The following is a 21782-nucleotide window of genomic DNA, read 5'->3' as shown; positions in this document are numbered from 1 at the left end:
ATAGAGAAGGAGATTTGGGATTTTTTAGAAGCTTACTAATGAAAGCAATGAGGATGATAACATCATCAATTAGCCTAATAGTTCAACTCTAATTTAGAGCTGATTAGCCTCACACTTAGGAGAAACTATTTCATTCCTCTTCTTTTCTCCCATGTGCACCTTTCCCCCATCAAACAATACTGTTTTGAAAAATTTGACAAATACTTTGGCTGTAAATAAGGAATTCCATTTATAAAAATATAACTTAAAGGGACATTTGGTACAGATAAGTATGTCAGTATAAGAATGCTCGAAACTGCAGTATGATGTTGTAAGTGCCCTAAGTGTTCGTTATTAGGTAGTTGAATAAATTATAAAATAATGTAATGCTTTGCTTAATAAGCCTTAGGTATTCATACAAATTCTACTGGTAACTATTTTTTTTAATTTTTTATAGTAACAGCATTTTTTTAAAATTTATTTACTTTAATTGGAGGCTAATTACTTTACAATATTGTGGGGTTTTTTGCCATACATTGACAAGAATCAGCCATGGGTGTACATGTGTTCCCCATCCTGAACCCCCCTCCCACCTCCCTCCCCATCCCATCCCTCCGTGTCATCCCAGTGCACCAGCCCTGAGCACCCTGTCTCATGCATCGAACCTAGACTGGCGATCTGTTTCACATATGATAATATACATGTTTCAATGTTATTCTCTCAAGTCATCCCACCCTCGCCTTCTCCCACAGAGCCCGAAAGACTGTTCTATACATGTGTGTCTCTTTTGCTGTCTCGCATATAGGGTTATCATTACCATCTTTCTAAATTTCATACATATGCATTAGTATACTGTACTGGTGTCTTTCTTTCTGACTTATTTCACTCTGTATAATAGGCTCCAGTTTCATCCACCTCATTAGAACTGATTCAAATGTATTCTTTTTGATGGCTGAGTAATATTCCAATGTGTATATGTACCACAGCTTTCTTATTCATTCGTCTGCTGATGGACATCTAGGTTGCTTCCATGTCCTGGCTATTATAAACAGTGCTGTGATGAACATTGGGGTACACGTGTCTCTTGCAATTCTGGTTTCCTCAGTGTGTATGCCCAGCAGTGGGAATGCTGGATCATATGGCAGTTCTATTTCCAGTTTTCTAATGAATCTCCACACTGTTCTTCATAGTGGCTCTACTAGTTTGCATTCCCACCAACAGTGTAAGAGGATTCCCTTTTCTCCACTCGCTCTCCAGCATCTATTGTTTGGAGACTTTTGGATACCAGCCATTTTGACCGGTGTGAGATGGTACCTCATTGTGGGTTTGATTTGCATTTCTCTGATAATGAGTGATGTTGAGCATCTTTTCATGTGTTTGTTAGCCATCTGTATGTCTTCTTCGGAGAAATGTCTGTTTAGCTCATTGGCCCACTTTTTGATGGGGTCGTGTATTTTTCTGGAATTGAGCTGTAGGAGTTGTTTGTATAGTTTTGAGATTAATTCTTTGTCAGTTGCTTCGTGTGCTATTATTTTCTCCCATTCTGAAGGCTGGCTTTTCACCTTGCTTATAGTTTCCTTCGTTGTGCAAACGCTTTTAAGTTTAATTAGGTTCCATTTGTTTATTTTTGCTTTTATTTCCATTACTCTGGGAGGAGGGACATACAGGATCCTGCTGTGATTTATGTCGGAGAGTGTTTTGCCTATGTTTTCCTCTAGGAGTTTTATAGTTTCTGTTCTTACATTTAAATCTTTAATCCATTTTGAGTTTATTTTTTGTACAGTGTTAGAAAGTGTTCTAGTTTCATTCTTTTACAAGTGGTTGACCAGTTTTCCCAGCACCACTTGTTAAAGAGATTGTCTTTTCTCCATTGTCTATTCTTGCCTCCTTTGTCAAAGATAAGGTTTCCATAGGTGTGTGGATTTACCTCTGGGCATTCTATTTTGTTCCGTTGATCTATATTTCTGTCTTTGAGCCAGTACCATACTGTCTTGATGACTGTAGCTTTGTAGTATAGCCTGAAGTCAGGCAGGCTTGATTCTTCCAATTCCATTCTTTCTCAAGATTGCTTCGGCTATTTGAGGTTTTTTGTATTTTCATACAAATTGTGAAATTATTTGTTCTAGTTCTGTGAAAAATACCATTGGTAGCTTGATAGGGATTGCATTGAATCTATAGATTACTTTGGGTAGTATACTCATTTTCACTACATTGATTCTACCAATCCATGAACATGGTACATTTCTAAACTCAGCAATGGCCACATGGCTGGGAAAGGTCAGTTTTCATTCCAATCTCAAAGAAAGGCAATGACAAAGAATGCTCAAACTACCTCACAATTGCACTCATCTCACACACTAGTAAAGTAATGCTTTAAATTCTCCAAGCCAGGCTTCAGTAATATGTGAGGCATGAACTTCCAGATATTCAAGCTGGCTTTAGAAAAGGCAGAGGAACCAGAAATCCAATTACCAACATCCAATGAATCAGCAAAAAAGCAAGAGAGTTCCAGAAAAGTATCTATTTCTTCTTTATTGACTATGCCAAAGCCTTGACTGTGTGGATCACAATAAACTGTGGAAAATTCTTAAAGAGATGGGAATACCAGACCACCTGACCTATCTCTTGAGAAACCTGTATGCAGGTCAGGAAGCAACAGTTAGAACTGGACATGGAACAACAGACTGGTTCCAAATAGGAAAAGGAGTATGTCAAGGCTATATACTGTCACCCTGCTTATTTAACTTATATGCAGAGTACATTATGAGAAACGCTGGACTGGAGGAAGCACAAGCTGGAATCAAGATTGTCGGGAGAAATATCAATAACCTCAGCTATGCAGATGACACCACCCTTATGGCAGAAAGTGAAGAAGAACTAAAGAGCCTCTTGATGAAAGTGAAAGAGGAGAGTGAAAAAGTTGGCTTAAAGCTCAGCGTTCAGAAAACTAAGATCATGGCATCTGGTCATATCACTTCATGGCAAATAGATGGGGCAATAGTGGAAACAGTGGCTGACTTTATTTTTCTGGGCTCCAGAATCACTGCAGATATTGATTGCAGCCTGGAAATTAAAAGATGCTTACTCCTTGGAAGGAAAGTTATGACCAACCTAGATAGCATATTACAAAGCAGAGACATTACTTTGTCAACAAAGGTCTGTCTAGTCAAGGCTATGGTTTTTCCAGTGGTCATGTATTGATGTGAGAGTTGGACTATAAAGGAAGCTGAGCACCGAAGAATTGATGCTTTTGAACTGTGGTGTTGGAGAAGACTCTTGAGAGTCCCTTGGACTGCAAGGAGATCCTACCAGTCCATCCTAAGAAGATCAGTCCTGGGTGTTCACTGGAAGGACTGATGCTGAAGCTGAAACTCTAATACTTTGGCTACCTGATGCCAAGAACTGACTCATTTGAAAAGATCCTGATGCTGGGAAAGATTGAGGGCAGGAGGAGAAGGGGACGACAGAGGATGAGATGGTTGGATGGCATCACTGACTCAATGGACATGGGTTTGGGTGGACTCTAGGAGTTGGTGATGGACAGGGAGGCCTGGAGTGCTGCAGTTCATGAGGTCACAAAGAGTCGGACATGACTGAGCGACTGAACTGAACTGATTTGTGTCCTCTTCTATTTCTTTCATCAGTGTTTTATAGTTTTCTATATATAGGTCTTTTATTTCTTTAGGTAGACATATTCCTAAGTATTTCATTCTTTTTCTTGCAATGATGAATGGAATTGTTTCCTTAATTTCTCTTTCTGTTTTCTCATTCTGAGTGTGTAGGAATGCAAGGGATTTTTGTGTGTTAATTTTATATCCTGCAACTTTACTATATTCATTGATTGGCACTAGTAATTTTCTGGTAGAGTCTTTAGGGTTTTCTATGTAGACGATCATGTCATCTGCAAACAGTGAGAGTTTTACTTCTTCTTTTCCAATCTGGATTCCTTTTATTTCTTTTTTCTTCTCTGAATGCTGTGGCTAAAACTTCTAAAACTAGGTTGAATAGTAGTGGTGAGAGTGTGCACCCTTGTCTTGTTGCTGACTTTAGGGGAAATGCTTTCAATTTTTCACCATTGAGGATAATGTTTGCCTTGGGTTTGTCATATATAGCTTTTATGATGTTGAGGTATGTTCCTTCTGTTACTGCTTTCTGGAGAGTTTTTATCATAAATGGATGTTGAATTTTGTCAAAGGCTTTCTCTGCATCTATTGAGATAATCATATGGTTTTTATCTTTCAATTTGTTAATGTGGTGTATTACATTGATTGATTTGTGGATATTAAAGAATCCTTGCATCCCTGGGTTAAAGCCCAATTGGTCATGATGTATGATCTTTTTAATACGTTGTTGGATTCTGGTTGCTAGAATTTTGTTAATGATTTTTGCATCTATGTTCATCAGTGGTATTGGCCTGTAGTTTTCTTTTTTTGTGGCATCTTTGTCTGGTTTTGGAATTAGGGTGATGGTGGCCTCATAGAATGAGTTTGGAAGTTTACCTTCCTCTGCAATTTTCTGGAAGATTTTGAGTAGGATAGGTGTTAGCTCTTCTCTAAATTTTTGGTAGAATTCAGCTGTGAAGCTGTCTGGTCCTGGGCTTTTGTTTGCTGGAAGGTTTCTGATTACAGTTTCGATTTTCATGCTTGTGATGGGTCTGTTAAGATTTTCTATTTCTTCCTGGTTCAGTTTTGGAAAGTTATACTTTTCTAAGAATTTGTCCATTTCTTCCAAGTTGTCCATTTTGTTGGCATGTAGTTGCTGATAGTAGTCTCTTATGATCCTTTGTATTTCTGTGTTGTCTGTTGTGATTTCTCCATTTTCATTTCAATTTTGTTTATTTGATTCTTCTCCCTTTGTTTCTTGATGAGTCTGGCTAATGGTTTGTCAATTTTATTTATCTTCTCAAAGAACCAGCTTTTAGCTTTGTTCATTTTTGCTATGGTCTCTTTTGTTTCTTTTGCATTTATTTCTGCCCGAATTTTTAAGATTTCTTTCCTTCTACTAACCCTGGGGTTCTTCATTTCTTCCTTTTCTAGTTGTTTTAGGTATAGAGTTAGGTTATTTATTTGACTTTTCTTGTTTCTTGAAGTAAGCCTGTATTGCTATGAACCTTCCCCTTAGCACTGCTTTTACAGTGTCTCATAGGTTTCGGGTTATTTAGTTTTCATTTTCATTTGTTTCTATGCATATTTTGATTTCTTTTTTGATTTCTTCTGTGATTTATTGGTTATTCAGAATCGTGTTGTTTAGCCTCCATATGCTGGAATTTTTAATAGTTATTTCCTGTAGTTGAGATCTAATCTTACTGTCGTGGTCAGAAAAGATGCTTGGAATGATTTCAGCTTTTTTGAATTTACCATGGCTAGATTTATGGCCCAGGATGTAATCTATCCTGGAGAAGGTTTTGTGTGCACGTGAGAAAAAGATGAAATTGATTATTTTGGGGTGAAATGTCCTAAAGATATCAATTATGTATAACTGGTCCATTGTATCATTTAAAGTTTGTGTTTCCTTGTGTTTCCAGTAGCCTCAAGACTTCTCCATCCATACAGAACTGATTATAAAACATCTAGGTTAATGGTTAAAAGATTCTCCACTGTGAGGGACACCCAGAGAGGTTCACAGAGTTACATGGAGAAGAGAAGAGGGAGGAGGGAGATAGAGGTGACCAGGAGGAGAAGAGGGAGAATCAAAAGGGGCGAGAGCAACCTAGCCAGTAGTCAGTTCCCTATGTGCTCTCCACAGTCTGGAACTCTCAGACAGGTTCATGGAGTTACATAGAGAAGAGAAGAGGGAGGAAGGAGGTAGAGGTGACCAGGAGGAGAAAATGGGGAATCAAAAGGAGAGAGACAGATGTAGCCAGTAATCAGTTCCCTAAGTGTTCTCCACAGCCTGGAACACACAAAGAGATTCAGAGTTGGGAGAAGAGAAGGGGGAGGGAGGAGATAGAGGTGACCTGGGGGAGAAAAAGGAGAGTTAAAAGGGGGAGAGAGTAATCAAGCCAGTAATCACACTCTTAAGTAAAGATGGGTACTGAAGATTGGACTCTTAAAAGCACAAAATTGATAACAAATATCAAAAAGCAAAGATTAAAAATCTAGAGTAGAGGTTAGACTCTTAAGAATACAATATTAAAAAAAAACACAAAATCACAAAAATTATAAAAAATATATATGAAATTTGCTTTAAAAATAGGGTCTTTTTTTTTTTGCAAGGTAATAGTAGGTTATAAAAATGAAAATTAAAGGAGTAATAGAGGACTTAAAAATTTAAAACAAAATTTTTTTAATTTAAAAAATGATAATAGTAAAAATCTATCTAGGAATTTCTCTGGAGCTGTTGCGGATAGTGTGGGGTCAGTTCAGTTTCAGATAGTTCATTGTTCCAGCTTATACTTCTCAAGGTCTATAGGCCCCTCCCAATGTAATTGGTGCTAACTACAGGGTTTTAATCTGTTGCACCTGTCACTTCCAAAGTGGTTCCCTCTGTTTATTTGGCTTATTCTGTTTGCAGGTCTCTTCAGTGTCTAATTTCCGCCCTGACACAGGAGAGCAAAGGTGGTCACTTATTTAGGCTCACTTGTTCAGTCGTGCTGTGGGGAGGGAGGAACACTGCAAACAAATATCACTGATGTGTGTGGGGAGTGCTCGCAGTGTCTTGGCCACACTGGGTTCACCCCCACTCAGGGCGTATGTGCTTTCCCAGTCTACACTGCTCAGGCTCCAGGTTGCTCTGCAGGGGAACTGTTTGAAGCAGGCCCTGGGTTGCGTGCACTTGCCAGGTCTAAGCTGCTCAGGTTCAGGTTCTCGAGTACTCCACAAAGGCACAGACTCGGTTGGGCCTGCGTTTTGTGCCCTTCCCAGGTCTGAGCAGCTCAGACAACCAGGTACTTGGCGAGCGCATTCCCGTCAGGTGAGGCAGTGCTTCTTATCACCTCCCCTGTCCCAGCCGCTTGGTTTCCTGGGTGGCAGTGGGAGCACCGTCTCAGGTGTGCCGTATGTCTCCTCTGGGGAGCCGATCTCTGGGTGTGACCCTCTTGGTGGATGTCAACCATCCAGGATCCCAGGAAGATTTGGTTAGCAACTGGGAGCCTGCTCGCAGTTTGGTAGGGGATGCCGTCTCTGTGGCCGAGATTGCCTCTTTCCGGCTCTGGCTGTCGCCCGCCTGCCTCCTTGTCTCCAGCGGGGGATGGGCCAATCTTCAGCCAGCTAGCTCTTCTCTGGTATTTGCTCAGTCATTTGTTCTGTGAGCAGGCCCGGCAGTGCCTTAGATTAGGGCTTTTTGCAGGATAGTTCTCTCTCTTTCTCCCCCCCCCCCACCGGCTGTCCCACAGTTTGGGTTGCTATCTCACGTTAGCTCCCTCAGATTGCCCTCAGGGCATTCAGGCCCAGTCCTTACCCTAAGCAATGCAGCCCGTGCCTCCCTGTTTAGCCTTCACTTGCTGGTGGCAGATGTGAGCATCTGGGCTACTTCTCTGCTGGGAGTTGCTGTTAGGCATGTAATTTGTGGGTTTTATTTATTTATTTATTTTTCCTCCCAGTTATGTTGCCCTCTGAGATTCCAAAACTCCCCACAGACCCGCCGGTTAGAGGGTTTCCTGGTGTTTGGAAACTTCTCCTCTTTTAAGACTCCCTTCCCAGGATGGATCTCTCTCCCTAACTCTTTTGTCTCTCTTTTTATCTTTTATAGTTTGTCCTACCTCCTTTAGAAGACAATGGGCTGACTTTCTGGGTGCCTGATGTCCTCTGCCAGTGTTCAGAAGTTGTTTTGTGGAATCTGCTCAGCGTTCAAATGTTCTTTCAATGAATCTGTGGGGGAGAAAGTGGTCTCCCCATCCTATTCCTCTACCATCTTTTCCTGGTAACTATTGAAAAAGATGATCAGCCTAGGAGAAACACACAGTGAATAAACATTTCAAGGAAAAAACTACAAATGGCCAATGAACATTTTTAAAGTATTTCAACTTCATTCATAATATAGTAAATGCAAATCAGAACAAGATACTAATTTTAATGTATTTGATTGGCAACAACTAAAACTTTTGATAACCAATGCTTGTGGAATTTTAGGAAACAAGCCCTCACACACTTTTGTTGGTATATTATGTACAAGCTTTCTGGAAAATAACTTGGTAATTTCATTCAAAATGTAAGACACATATATCCTTTAACCTAATCCTCACTGCTTAGGATTCTCTCTGTGGATATGCTGCAAGACTTCTTAAGATAAATGTTGAAGAGAAGAACTAATCTGACTCCATGTTGTAATCGTTTCTTTGACTTGCTTTTCACTGCGAATGCAAAAAAGTCACATTCTTTGCCTCAATACCTTGCCTCCGATTCATTGGCCTGTTGTGTGGCCAGCGAAACAAGCTTGGACTCGGTAACATAAGTACATAGGTATTCTTGTAATATTATTCATAACAGTAAAATCAAAACCCACAATAAACAAACAAGCACAACTCTAGCAACAGTCAAAATTACCACGATAAGAAACTGATTAAATAAATTGTGGCACATCCTAACAAATGACTTTTCTAGCAGCCCAGAAATATATTTATTATATATTATATTATATTATGGGCTTCCCAGGTGGCACCAGTGGTAAAGAACCCACCTGCAAATATAGAAGATGTAAGAGATGCAGTTTCGATCCCTGGGTCAGGATGATCTGGAGGAAGGCATGGCAACCCACTCCAGTATTCTTGCCTGGAGAATCCCATGGACAGAGGAGCCTGGAAGGCTACAGTTCATAGGGTTGCAAAGAGTTGGACACAACTGAAGTGATGTAGCATGCATGCATATTATATTACACTATATTATGTTATATTTTATAACTTCCTGTTAGGGGACTAACCCCATAATATGTTAAATGATAAAAGCAAAGTAAGTTAACTGTATACTATGAACTTTTGTGTTAAAAACAGACAAAAAAGAGATAGAAATAAGTATATGTAAATAATTTTGTATGTTTTGAAGGGTTCACAAGAAACTAAGAAAGGCATTTTAGCCTTGGGTAAATGAACTAAGAAAGGGAGGGTGGCTCTCAACATTTACTTTTTATTTTATAAATTTGTGAAAGTGAAAGTGAAAGTTGCTCAGTCGTGTCTGACTCTTTGTGATCCCATGGACTATCCAGTCCATGAAATTCTCCAGACCAGAATATTGGAGTGGGTAGCCTTTCCCTTCTCCAGGAGATCTTCCCAACCCAGGGATTGAACACAGGTCTCCCGCATTGCAGGCGGACTCTTTACCAGCTGAACCACAAGGGAAGCCACCCCCCCCGCAAAAGGGAACTTTTTGTAGCATGAATTTTCTAATCTCATAGATGTGTTTCTTTTAATTTTGGGAGAATGTTTGCTTCTTTGTGCTTTTCTATAGAATAAGAGCAAATCCCATTCTATTTTTAAAAGTATTATTGTGAGTCAAAAATGAGTTTGTATACCTATATTCACTGATACAGAAAACCGCATGGATTTCTTTTTTAATTTAAAAAAGTAAATTGCAATACAATGTGCATAGTATAATCCTACTTATGTAAAATTATGTGTTGGCACCTGTGGGTAATGACATTAAGAAATGTCTGGAAAGATTATCAAAATGCATATACATTCTGCTTTGCAACCATTCTAAATTGCCTTAATTTTCTCAGAATGAGGATGCATCATCTTTGAACACAGAAGATAACAATTTTTTAATACAAATTCTGACATCTACTTTATATTTCTGCAAACTAGAAGCTGTAATAGAAATGGGAAAAGGAAAAGAAAATGATTTAAATAAAGTTATGTACACTAAGAGACTGCCTACTAAAGCAGCCCTGTGCAAAAGAGAGAAGTGACCCGAAACTGGGAGTCTATACCTGGAATCCAGCAAGAAGAACAGAGTGTTCCCTAGGGCAGGAGTGAAACCTGAGCTGGCCAGCTTTAGCATAAACAAAAGTGGGTCTGCAGGCACTAACCCTGCCACAACAAAAAAAAGAAAACTGAAAAAAAAACTTTTAAAGATGTATATCCATCAAAACAAACAAACAAAAAAAAGAAGTCTCCATTAATAAGCCAGGTAGCCTTGCTGCTTAGAACATTTTCACTGCAAACCATGGATTCACATCTCCATACCAAAGCAGATATGTTTTTGGATAAAGCTGAAAATACATAGCATTTTGATAAGTACATATGAATACAGATAAATATTTAAAAAAAAACACTCTAGAGAAGTAAACACAGAAGCACTGAACAGGGGGGACTAGAATAAGGATGAAGGAAGTGGTCAAAGAGGGCTCTAACCTTGTCTATAATGTTTCAATTTTCCAGTAAAAGGAAAGTATTCACATGTTGTGGTTAAAATACACATAAAATTCACCTTATAGCCATTTTTAAATGCACAATTCAGTAGTGTAGCAAACTTTACAGCTCTCTATTTCTACAACTTTTTCATCACCCCAAATAGAAACTCTGCACCCATTAAATAACTCCCCATTTCCCTTCCCCCTACCTCTGATAACCAATATTTTTCTGTCTCTATGAATTTACCTACTATAGGTAACTCATATTAGTAGAATCATAAAATATTTGTCCCTTTTGACAGGCTTATTATATTTAGCATAGGTTTGTCAACTTTCATCCATGGTGGAGCATAGGTCATATTTTCCACCCTTTTTAAGGCTGAGTAGAATTCCATTATGTGGATATACCACATTTTGTTTATCCATTTATCTGTTGATGAACACTTGATGTCTACCTTTGGCTATTATGAATAATACTATGAAGATTGGTGGATAAGTATCTGTTTGAGTCTCTGCTTTCAATGTTTTTGGGAAAATATCTAGAATTGCTGGTTCATATGGTAATTCTACCTTTTTGAGGAACCGCTAAACTGTTCTCCACAGCAGCTGCACCATTTTACATTCCCATGATTGAGGGTTCCAATTTCTCCACATCCTCGTCAAAACTTGTTTCCCACCCTCACTTCTTTTTTAAGATAACAAGCCACTGAAATGGATGTGAAATGGTATCTCACTGTGGTTTTGATTTGCATTTTCACATATTATTTTTCGTGTACTATAAATTTTTAATTAAAAATTATTTCATCAAAAGAAAGTAAGGGATCAGGATTTCTTTTCTTCATTTATAGACAAGAAATACTTTCTTCATTGCTAAACTCTGTGGCAACTCTTGCTCCTTGGTATAAAAGCTATGACAAACCTAGAAAATGTATTAAAAAGCAGAGACGTTACTTTGCCAACAAAGGTCTGTCTAGTCAAAGCTATGGTTTTTCCAGTAGTCATGTATGGGTGTAAGAGTTGGACCATAAAGAAGGCTGAGCACCAAAGAACTGATGCTTTTGAACTGTGGTGTTGGAGAAGACTTGTGAGAGTCCTTTGGACTGCAAGGAGCTCAAACCAGTCAATCCTAAAGGAAATTAGTTCTTAATATTCATTGGAAGGACTGATGCTGAAGCTGAAGTTCCAATACTTTGGCTACCTGATGTGAAGAGTTGACTCATTAGAAAAGACCTTGATGCTGGGAAAGACTGAAGGCAGGAGGAAAAGGGGATGACAGAGGATGAGATGGTTGGATGATATCACCAACACAATGCATATGAGTTTGAGCAAGCTCCGAGAGCTGGTGAAGGACAGGGAAGCCTGGTATGCTGCCGTCCATGGGGTTCCAAAGATCTGGACTCAACTGAGTGACTTAACAACAACAAAACACTGTGGAGATTGAGGCCAGGGCTGTCTTGCTCACTGTTGCATTCCCAACCCCTAACAAGGTGCCTGGCACCTAGTGGGAACTCATTCACTAGGGTATACACTTGAGGAATAAATGGCTGCATTATCCTCTCAATTTATGTATGATTGAGGGGAATAAGTTATGAAGAAGTGTCATCTTGAAAAATAGACACACAAATATTATTCAACCATAAAGAAGAAGAAAATCCTACCATTTGGGACCATATGGATAGACCTTGAGGGCACTATGCTAAGTGAAATAATTGTACAGAGGAAGATAAATACTCTATGATCTCACTTACATGTGGAATCTAAAAACATCAAATTTATAGAAAATGAGAGTAGAATGGGGGCTGCTGGTGTCTGGGGGCTGGGGAAGATGTTGGTTAAAATTACAACCTTTCAATTATAAGATGAATAAGTTCAGTTCAGTTCAGTTCAGTCGCTCAGTCATGTCTGACTCTTTGCGACCCCATGAATCGCAGCACACCAGGCCTCCCTGTCCATCACCAACTCCCGGAGTCCACCCAAACCCATGTCCATCGAGTCAGTGATGCCACCCAACCTTCTCATTCTCTGTCGTCCCCTTCTCCTCCTGCCCCCAATCCTTCCCAGCATTAGGGTCTTTTCCAATGAGTTAACTCTTCACATGAGGTAGCCCAAGTTGGAGTTTTAGCTTCAACATCAGTCCTCCCAATGAACACCCAGGACTGATCTCCTTTAGGATGGACTGGTTGGATCTTCTTGCAGTCCAAGGGACTCTCAAGAGTCTTCTCCAACACCACAGTTCAAAAGCATCAATTCTTCGGTGCTCAGCTTTCTTCACCATCCAACTCTCACATCCATACATGACTACTGGAAAAACCATAGCCTTGACTAGACGGACCTTTGTTGGCAGGGTAATGTCTCTGCTTTTTAATATGCTATCTAGGTTGGTCATAACTTTTCTTCCAAGGAGTAAGCATCTTTTAATTTCATGGCTGCAAGCACCATCTGCAGTGATTCTGGAGCTCAGAAAAATAAAGTCTGACACTGTTTCCACTGTTTCCCCATCTATTTCCCATGAAGTGATGGGACAAGATGCCATGATCTTAGTTTTCTGAACGTTGAGCTTTAAGCCAACTTTTTCACTCTTCTCTTTCACTTTCATCAAGAGGCTCTTTAGTTCTTCTTCACTTGAGTTCCAGGGATCTAATGCATAGCATGATGACTACAGATAACAATACTGTATAATATACTTGAAAGTTTCTTTACTGTTCTCACCATAACAACAAAAACAAAATGGTTATTATGTGATGTAAAAGATGTGCTGTGCTGTGCATTAAAAAAAAAAGTCAGTTGTCTCTGACTCTCTGTGACTCAACGGACCATAGACTGCCAGCCTCCTCTCTCTATGGGTTTCTTCAGGCAAGAATACATGGAGTGGGGCATGGAGTGGATTTGCCATGCCCTCCTCCAGGGAATCTTCCTGACCCAGGGGTTGAACCCAAATCTCTTACGTCTCCTGCATTGGCAAGTGGGTTCTTTATCACCAGTGCTACCTGGGAAAAGAGTGTTAACTAACCTTATTGTGGCAAACACTTCTCAACATATACATACATAAAAACATCACACATTTAAAACTTATACAATGTTATACGTCAATTATATCTCATTAAATCTGGAAAAAATAAGTCACCCAGAATAAAAAGAAAAATACACATACATACAAATTTCTGAGAAAGACATCATCATAAATTTGGAAGTCTTGAGTAAACAGCATACTTTAAGAATGATCCAGTATGGCCAAGAAAACATAAGTGACACTACTTATGGTTTTAAGAAAGGCAACTTCGGGGCCAGTATTCATCCATCTAGGTTGCCAGCTAAGGACAAGGAACTTTGAAAGTGTACTCACATTACATAACCAGGGATTCTATATTTCTCGAGTTTCAGGCAGGATGGCTGATGAGAAGGATACATACAATCAGAACACTGCTGTACCCCTAAAGTCTTATCACTATTTGTATGCTTAAAAGTCAGCTACTAATATTAATCACTTTATCATATTTTCTGCAACAGAGGTAGATACTTGAATTTTTTCCAATTAGTTCATCTATCCATGAATGAACATCACTTATTGTAGATAGCAGCCATCCATTTGCTTTTCCCTAGCTAAAGAAGATGCAAGCCATTCATCTTCTTCTCCAATCCCTTTCCATAAGTTTAAAGTGCAATAAATTACTCTCTCTACTCCCCAAGATGAGACCTTGTCTCAAAGTCACTGAACTATTGCCTCGACAAGCCCCTGATAACCTTTGTGGGGAAGGAAGAGGGGAGAGAGCTAGTTGATGCTGACAGAAGGGCACCAAGATGGGAGTTGCCTGCATTCCTTTCCTCCTTGAGTTACACATGTAAATTCTCCATGCATGAGTCAACTGGAGAGCCTAGAAGATGGCCAAGACTTCAGTCCCTTGCTATCACTCCCCAAGAAGCTCCTTTAGACAAGGATCTCCCAACAACAAAAGGCTATATTCTAGAATACCCCTGGCAGGGATGGGGATGTCCAGGAGAAAGAGTTGAGACTGACCTCTCCTACATTAGAGAGTGCACAGGGGAGGCCCCAGAGAACAAGGATGTTCCCAGTCCAAGTAAGAGAGCTGGCATCTGGACTCCTGATACATTGGGAGAACTGTTACTCAAGTAGCAAAAACCAGAAGAAAAACAACAAACAACTCTTCATAGACAATCTTGCAGAGAACATTCTTTCTCCCTTCTCCTCATCCCTACTTAGCAGGAATAAGAGCTAAGGGGAGAAACCTAAAGATGCAAATGAGTGCAAGAATTATTTAGGGGGTAAAACAGACAGGATTTGTTGAGAGCATAAACCTCAGATTTCTGACTCAGATTTCTCAATTACTGGCTGGTGGTACCACCGGTCACTGAAGGAGGGAACACAGCGAAGAAATAGGCTTTATTTTTGGAGAACAGGGTAGGGGGACAGGTATTTTTGAGTTCACTTTTGGACGTACTCAACTTGAGATGCCTGTGAGGTTCAACAGACATTTGGATATATACATCCAGAATTTTGAAGACAGGGCTGGGCTGAAGATAAACATATGGGAGTCACCACCATAAAAATTATCATTAAAGCATGGATGGAAATGTTGAGATTGTGTAGGGAGAGTATGAGAAGGTCATGAGGAACACTATGATTTAAGGAGTAAGTTAGAGGACTTACTAAGCAAGTCAGCTAAGGAGAATGAAAAGAAGTGGTAACAGAGGTGCGAGTCACCAAAACCCAGAAAAGACGTTAAACTAAATGTTTAATGGCATTTGGTGAAGATAAAAAACTTAATGAATCCCTTCACAAGGATGCTTTCAAACATACCACCAGAACATCTGAAATCTGTTGGCCATTGACCTGTGGTTTTTCGATGCAGTGGTCCCCACAATAGCAGCATTGACATCACTTGGGATCTCGTTAAAAATGAATTTGGCCGGCCCCACCTCATACCTACTAAATCAGAAAATCTGGGGTGGGGCCCAGGAGTCTCTTTTAACAAGCCTCTTGGGTGATTCTGATCCTCACTAAGGTTTGAGAATCACTGCTCTAGATGGTGCTTAGATAGCACCTGATAGCCATTACTTTAGGAATCAATCCCGTTTCTGATAAACTCATTTTCCTTTGGATCTGTTAATAACATGTTGCCACCAGAGAAGCCCTCTACTCTTCTATAAGGCATAAAATCAAATATGCAAGTCTGATGATAACAATTACTACTTTGCCCTTCCATTCAAAGATGGAATCAGCTTTCTTGTCTCTAGCCTAGTAGTTAGAGCACAGACTCTGAAGCCAAACTGCCTCAGTTTGAAGTCAACTCCATTACAAACCAGGTCTGAGAACTGAACAAGTGACTAAAGAATTCTGAGCCTTAGTTTCCCTACATGTGGAAAATTCTTAAAGTGATGGGAATACCAGACCATCTGACCTGTATCTTGAGAAACCTGTATGCAGGTCAGGAAGCAACAGTTAGAACTGGACATGGAACAACAGACTGGTTCTAAATAGGAAAAGGAGTACATTAAGGCTGTATATTGTCATTGTCACCCTGCTTATTTAACTTATATGCAGAGTACATCATGAGAAATGCTGGGCTGGAAGAAGCACAAGCTGGAATCAAGATTGCTGGGAGAAATATCAAATAATCTCAGATATGCAGATGACACCTTATGGCAGAAAGCGAAGAAGAACTGACGAGCCTCTTGATGAAAGTGAAAGAGGAGAGTGAAAAAGTTGTCTTAAAGCTCAACATTCAGAAAACTAACATCATGGCACCTGGTCCTGTCACTTCATGGGAAATAGATGGGGAAACAGTGGAAATAGTGTCAGACTTTATTTTTGGGGGCTCCAAAATCACTGCTGATGGTGATTGCAGCCATGAAATTAAAAGACGCTTACTCCTTGGAAGGAAAGTTATGACCAATCTAGATAGCATATTTAAAAGCAGAGACATTACCCTGCCAACAAAGGTCCGTCTAGTCAAGGCTATGGTTTTTCCAGTGGTCATGTATGGATGTGAGAGTTGGACAGTGAAGAAAGCTGAGCGCCGCAGAATTGATGCTTTTGAACTGTGGTGTTGGAGAAGACTCTTGAGAGTCCCTTGGACTGCAAGAAGATCCAACCAGTCCATCCTAAAGGAGATCAGTCCTGGGTGTTCATTGGAAGGACTGATGTTGAAGCTGAAACTCCGATACTTTGGCCACCTCATGCGAACTGACTCATTGGAAAAGACCCTAATGCTGGGTAGGATTGGGGGCAGGAGGAGAAGGGGACGACAAAGGATGAGATGGCTGGATGGCATCACCGACTCGATGGACATGAGTTTGGGTGAACTCTGGGAGTTGGTGATGGACAGGGAGGCCTGGTGTGCTGTGATTCATGGGGTCGCAAAGAGTCGGACACGACTGAGCGACTGAACTGAACTGAACTGAAAATTGCTAGAGCCTGAGCAGCAAGATTGGGTCAATACCCCACATTTATTGTAACACAATTCCTATCCTATACCAACTACTGAGCACTTCTCCTTCCACTGGGTTATCTTTTTTGCTCTTCATCACATCTAACTATTCACAATGTCTGCTCCTTCACTGCTTCTTTTTGGGCATTTTTTTTCAATCTCCGATCCTGCTATCAACTGAACAAATCTCTAAATCTCAGTTTAAATTCCTGAGTGACATAGATTGTTGGTGAAACCCGCAAATTGGTACAACTTAGTATTCTGCCTCACTTATGGAAACAACAGCAACAGCTCCTTCGACTCAGTAATTCCACTTCTGGGAAGTGATCCTACAGAGGGGCCTGCACCTGTACACAAAGAAGTGGGGACTTTCTCCCCCTACTCAACCAAAGGCCAGCTCACCCACCCTCAGAAAGTCCCCCCCCTCACCTAACCCCACCCCGCCAGTCCAAGCCTGGGTCCCATCCTCAAAGGGCCCCTCCGGGTGAGTCAGTTGAAGCCCTTTACAGTGGTCAGAAAGGCCTGTTCACACCTCACTTCACACTGGAGTCTGTTGGAAGTAGCGGGGAAAGCCCTCACAGCCTCAGCGTCCCGCACGACCGGCCCCAACACCAGCCCAAGCCGGCTGCGACTTGATCTTTCCCCCTCCTTTTTCTCCTTGGGTAGGGAGGACCAGGGCTATTGCCAAGTACCGTGACGGCGGCTCTGAGCCGGCCGCTCGCCGCCGGGGGGCGGGGCCCCCGAGGGCAGGGGGCGGGGCCGGCGGGGCGGGAAGGGGCGGGGCCGGCGCGGTAATAGCTCTGGTTGTCGTCGGCCCGCTCCTCAGCCGGAGGAACTGAAGTCGCTGCCGCCTGGGTCGCGGGTCGCCCGCGCTCTGTCTCGGCTGGTCCCGCAGCCATGGAGGACTTCATCGTGATCTCGGACGACAGCGGCTCCGAGAGCTCCGGGGGGACCCGCCCGGGCCGGGCGCGGAGGCTCCGCCGGGCCCTGTCCCGGACCCCCGGCGCGCTGCCCCGCCGGACTGTGGTGAGTGAGCGAGCCGCCGCTCGCCGAGCCGCCGCTCGCCGAGCCGCGCTGCGGCCGGAGCCCGCCACCGCTCGAACAGCCCTAGGCCCAGCCCGCTGCTTTCCGTGGCTCCACCGCCCGCCCCTGGGCGCCTCATAGCTGCTGCCGCTTCCCGCCTTCCCGGTGTGTCCCGCCCCGAGGAGCGCGGCGGGGCCCTGGTCGAGACGCTGGGCCTCCCGGGCTCCGCGCTCAAGCCGGAGAGCGGCTGAGGCTGGAGAGTGGCCGCCGAGCACATGGACGAGGTCCTGGCGCGCCAGGTGCGGGGGTTGCTGGAGCCCACAGCCGGCGGCTGTCCTCAGGCCAGGCCGCGGGCTGCCCCGAGCCTTGGGCGGGGGCCGGGGACACACGGGGTCCTCTGGGGAGACCCGGACCTTGAGGCGGGCGTGCAGGAGCGTGTAATTGTTTGGCCTGTGGTGTGTACAGATGTGTGCAGGGAGGTAACAGGAGCCCGGGCGGGGAGGGAGGGAAGCTGGGGCCTGGGCCAGACGGTGGCCAAGCTCCAGGGCCTGGCAGTCGAGCGAGGGGCCGGATTTTGGAGTTGTGCGGGAGGGCGGTTTATGGCGCTTCGCAAACATTTACCAAGCTCTAAAGGAATAGGGAGGGAAGCATCCACGATTTCTTTACCCCTCGGGCTCGTTAGTCTTTGTCTTTCTGCCTAAAGTGGTGAATAAAACATCCATGGTCCCTGCCTTTCTAGAATCCTCCACAGATATTTATTGAGCCCCTACTATGGGCCAGTTGTACTAAGAGCTGGGGATACGATGAAGAACACAAGATTCCTGGCTTCTGTCATAGAAGGTGATACAGTCAACAAGTAGCTATAGAATACTCAAGGGATGGGACGTGGGCGGGGTTTTCTCGGTATCTGGAGGCTCTCAACATCAGACTTAAAACAATCTTCCCAGCTTCCTAAAGCCACACCCCAGAAATAACAGAATTGTCAAGCTGATGTTATTTGTCCAGCTTCTGCTCCTCCAATCCCCTTCCCAGCGTTTTTAGTCCCTAAGCCTCCACTGTGAGCCACTTCTGTGTCTCAGGTATAATGTTAAATCTAGGAGGTCACTATAAGAATGAATGGCATGCAAAACCAATTAACTTATACTGCTGTGTTGCCATGGTTCAAGCAAGAGGAATTCTCTATAACTTTCAGTAAAGAATTTAGAAGAGATGGACAGACAGAGATTTTCAAGGTAAAAGTGACTGGATGTCCCTAGTACAATGTGGGAGACATACTAGATATATTTGTTGGATGAAAGAATGGTTGACGGAATGGGGGAGAGAGCAGTTCAGACAGACATTTGATGGTGAGAGTGAATATAACAGAAGCAGGCTTGAAGTGGCAGAAATGCTGCATTCAGTTTGGACCTCAGAGGACTTGAACTCTGGAGAACAGTCAGGATTGGAGAGATTTGGTAATCATCTAAATAGAAAGAAGCACTGAAGGTCTAATTATGGTTGAGATGATCAAGGGAAAGAATGTAGAAAGAAAAAAGGTGGAAGAAAAAAGTACTACAGAATAACCCTCAACTGCCTCTCCTAGTTCTTCCTCTTCCCTCCTCCTCCTTCTCTCGGTCCCCCTTTAACTTTGTACTTCCTACCAACTTTGCTTTTTCCTCCCAAGGGATGTCCACCTCCTGTCATCCTGGGCCAGCTTCCTTCTTCACGTGTCCAGAATGTCATCCTTAGCCAAGTCTGTGGTATGTGCTATAACCCTTCTTGCACATACATAGGGGTGCTCACAAACTTCCCCTCCTCCTCTGTGGCCACTCAATCAAGCATTTTGAGTTGGAGCCATTTAGAACTGAAGAGAAGTGAAAGGCATGTTCCAGAGTAGCACCCAATGTAAATCTTGCTTCTCCAGATATTTATTCCAGCTTTCTCAAAACTCCTGGCTAGTTCTCCTTTTATCCTTATTGCAAGTTATAAGGGTGGTAGGATAACCACACAAAATATCAGAGGCATTAAGAGACTCTGAAGGTAATAAAGCCTAAAGCACCTTTGTGTCCAGCTTTTCCTCAAGGCCCTGAGGTCAGAGAAACCTCTGTTGAAATCAAGAACTCCCCCAACTCTACTTCTCAATCCTCCCAACAGCTCTGGGAACTTTGGCAAGTTCTGTTGTCTCTTTCAGCTTCTTCATTTGAGAACATTAATATCTACCTGTCAGGACCATTAGAAGGTTTTTAATGAAACAATGCAAGGAAAGTGCCCAGCATAAATGATAGCTTTTGCTATACTTTATGCTGTTGTCTCAAGCTTGGCAAGCAATGAAATAAAAGAAACAAGTTTTGTGATTTTTTTTTTTCTTTTTTGCAAATATTGACTGAGGGGAAACAACTTGCTTGAATTCAGGAAATCAGAAAGCCACCTCCAATGCTGAAGTTGATGTTTCTGAACTTCTGGCTCTTAACCTGGGCTTTAGACATCAGTAAGTTGATGAAATGTGTCTGTGTTTTTTATATTTATTGCTTCCCCCTCTCCCCCCACACACACTTATAAAAGCAGAACATGTTCAGCTAATTTTGGTTGGTCTAATTACAAAGATTGAGGAATGTATACAAAAGAAAATTTAAATTGCCCTTAATCTCACCATGCAAAGATAACCAATGCTAACATTTTGAAGTATGCCTGCCTAAACTTTTCTTTGTGAGTGCCAGTGTGCGCTCATACATACCCATGTGTCTCCCACTGTGTTTTTGCAAAAATGAAATCATGCTACACTTCTTTTTTTTGTTTGCTTTTTTGTCTTACTATACTTTTCTACATCAACAAATACACATTTTCACCAATATTTATAATCTATTTCATTGTACAGATTTATAATTACATATACCTTTTCCTATAAATGGGTATTATGCTGCCATTTCTAAATTTTCTCTATTATAAAACAAGTCAGAAATTTCCTCATAAATAATCTTTGTACCTTTGTTCATTTGTTTGTTTAGGATAAGTTCCTCTTAGAAGTGAGATTGCTGAGTCTAAAGGTATGCCCTCTTCGGGGACTTTTGATATATATTGTCAAATTTCCTACAGAAATTGTACACCAATTATATTCTCACCATACCCCTTTCTCTACTACCTACTCACCCCTAGATATCATCAATTTACTGAATATGTAAATAATTATGGAACACTTACTATATGCCAGACACTCTTGTTGGCATACAGTTGCTAAGAATACAGCTAAAAATACAAAACCAAATCCCTGTTTTTGTGGAGATTTCATTTTAGTCAGAGGGAGACAAAGAGTAAACAATCACATAGGTGTCATTTCAGATGATACACAGAGTGTTAGAAAGAAAAGTAAGGTATTTTTGGTTTTTCAGTATTTGCTGGTTTGATAGCTAGATTCTGTGAGCTGTCATGGTTTTAATTTTTTTCTTTGGTTGTAGGTGGTGATTCATTCTCTCATTAAATACTTGGTGAGCACATGCTCTGACCCTGGGTACCAAAGGTGAACAAGGTGACAATGAACCTATGTTCTAGCGGGAAAATAGCAATAAACTAAGAAATAAGTGAACGATATAATAGAGAACAACTTGGGTGGGTTTGGCAATGTTAGAGTGTGTCTTCAAAGAAAGCCTCTCTGAAGAGTTAATATTTGATCTGAGAACAAAATGACAGATTTGTTATGAGAAGATCTTGGGGAATAACGTAGCAGCAAAGGGTGTAGCAAAAGCAAAGACTGGAAGTGAGAAGGAGCATGGCTAATTGGAGGAATCAAAAGGCCAGTGGGGCTAGAATGTGAGTGATGGACAGAGTTGGAAGCGATGAGAAGTAGGTGGACTAGACTATATAAGGCCTGTAGACCACTATAAGGAATTTGGATTTTGTTCTTATGTAATAAGAAATCTTTGAAGGGTCTTAAAACAGGGGAATAACATGATCTAATTTACATTTTTAAGAAGTGACTTTAGCTACTGTGAGAAAAAAAGACTGTAAGGTAGAGTGACCATATAATTTATCATCCAGATGGGGATCCTTTTGCAAATGAAAGAGGTTGCTAACTGG

At 41.7% G+C, this 21782-nt stretch overlaps 2 protein-coding genes across 5 annotated transcripts in view; one reads left to right on the top strand and one right to left on the bottom strand.

Annotated features, from left to right (window-relative positions):
* The window catches only part of THOC3 (THO complex subunit 3), a 92459-nt gene extending 75017 nt beyond the window's left edge, over nt 1-17442 (bottom strand). Inside the window, exons 1-2 of the mRNA XM_081513735.1 lie at nt 17242-17442; nt 13607-13653 (exon numbers count right to left, since the gene is read on the bottom strand). Of these exons, the coding sequence (XP_081369861.1) occupies nt 13607-13608 (2 nt within the window). The 5' untranslated portion in view covers nt 13609-13653; nt 17242-17442. The remainder of the gene's footprint in view (nt 1-13606; nt 13654-17241) is intronic.
* A 46-nt stretch (nt 17443-17488) lies between these two features.
* The window catches only part of SIMC1 (SUMO interacting motifs containing 1), a 71928-nt gene continuing 67634 nt past the window's right edge, over nt 17489-21782 (top strand). Inside the window, exons 1-4 of one of the 4 annotated variants that reach the window (XM_081513730.1) lie at nt 17489-17735; nt 19396-19471; nt 20100-20199; nt 20717-20755. Coding sequence is in view for 2 of the 4 variants with exons in the window: in XM_081513728.1 (XP_081369854.1) it covers nt 17607-17735 (129 nt within the window). In the remaining 2 variants the exon portion in view is untranslated. Of the gene's footprint in view, nt 17736-18634; nt 18965-19395; nt 19472-19902; nt 20200-20716; nt 20756-21782 lie in introns of those variants that run through there. The other 3 variants (XM_081513731.1, XM_081513728.1, XM_081513729.1) reach the window with 3 other exon arrangements.

This window comes from Giraffa tippelskirchi, chromosome 7, assembly GCF_054371585.1.
Source record: "Giraffa tippelskirchi isolate mGirTip1 chromosome 7, T2T-mGirTip1v1.2.pri, whole genome shotgun sequence".
In the NCBI taxonomy this organism is placed as follows: Eukaryota; Metazoa; Chordata; class Mammalia; order Artiodactyla; family Giraffidae; genus Giraffa; species Giraffa tippelskirchi.
Note: the sequence above shows the minus strand (reverse complement) of the source record. Positions and strands in the feature narration are given on the sequence as shown.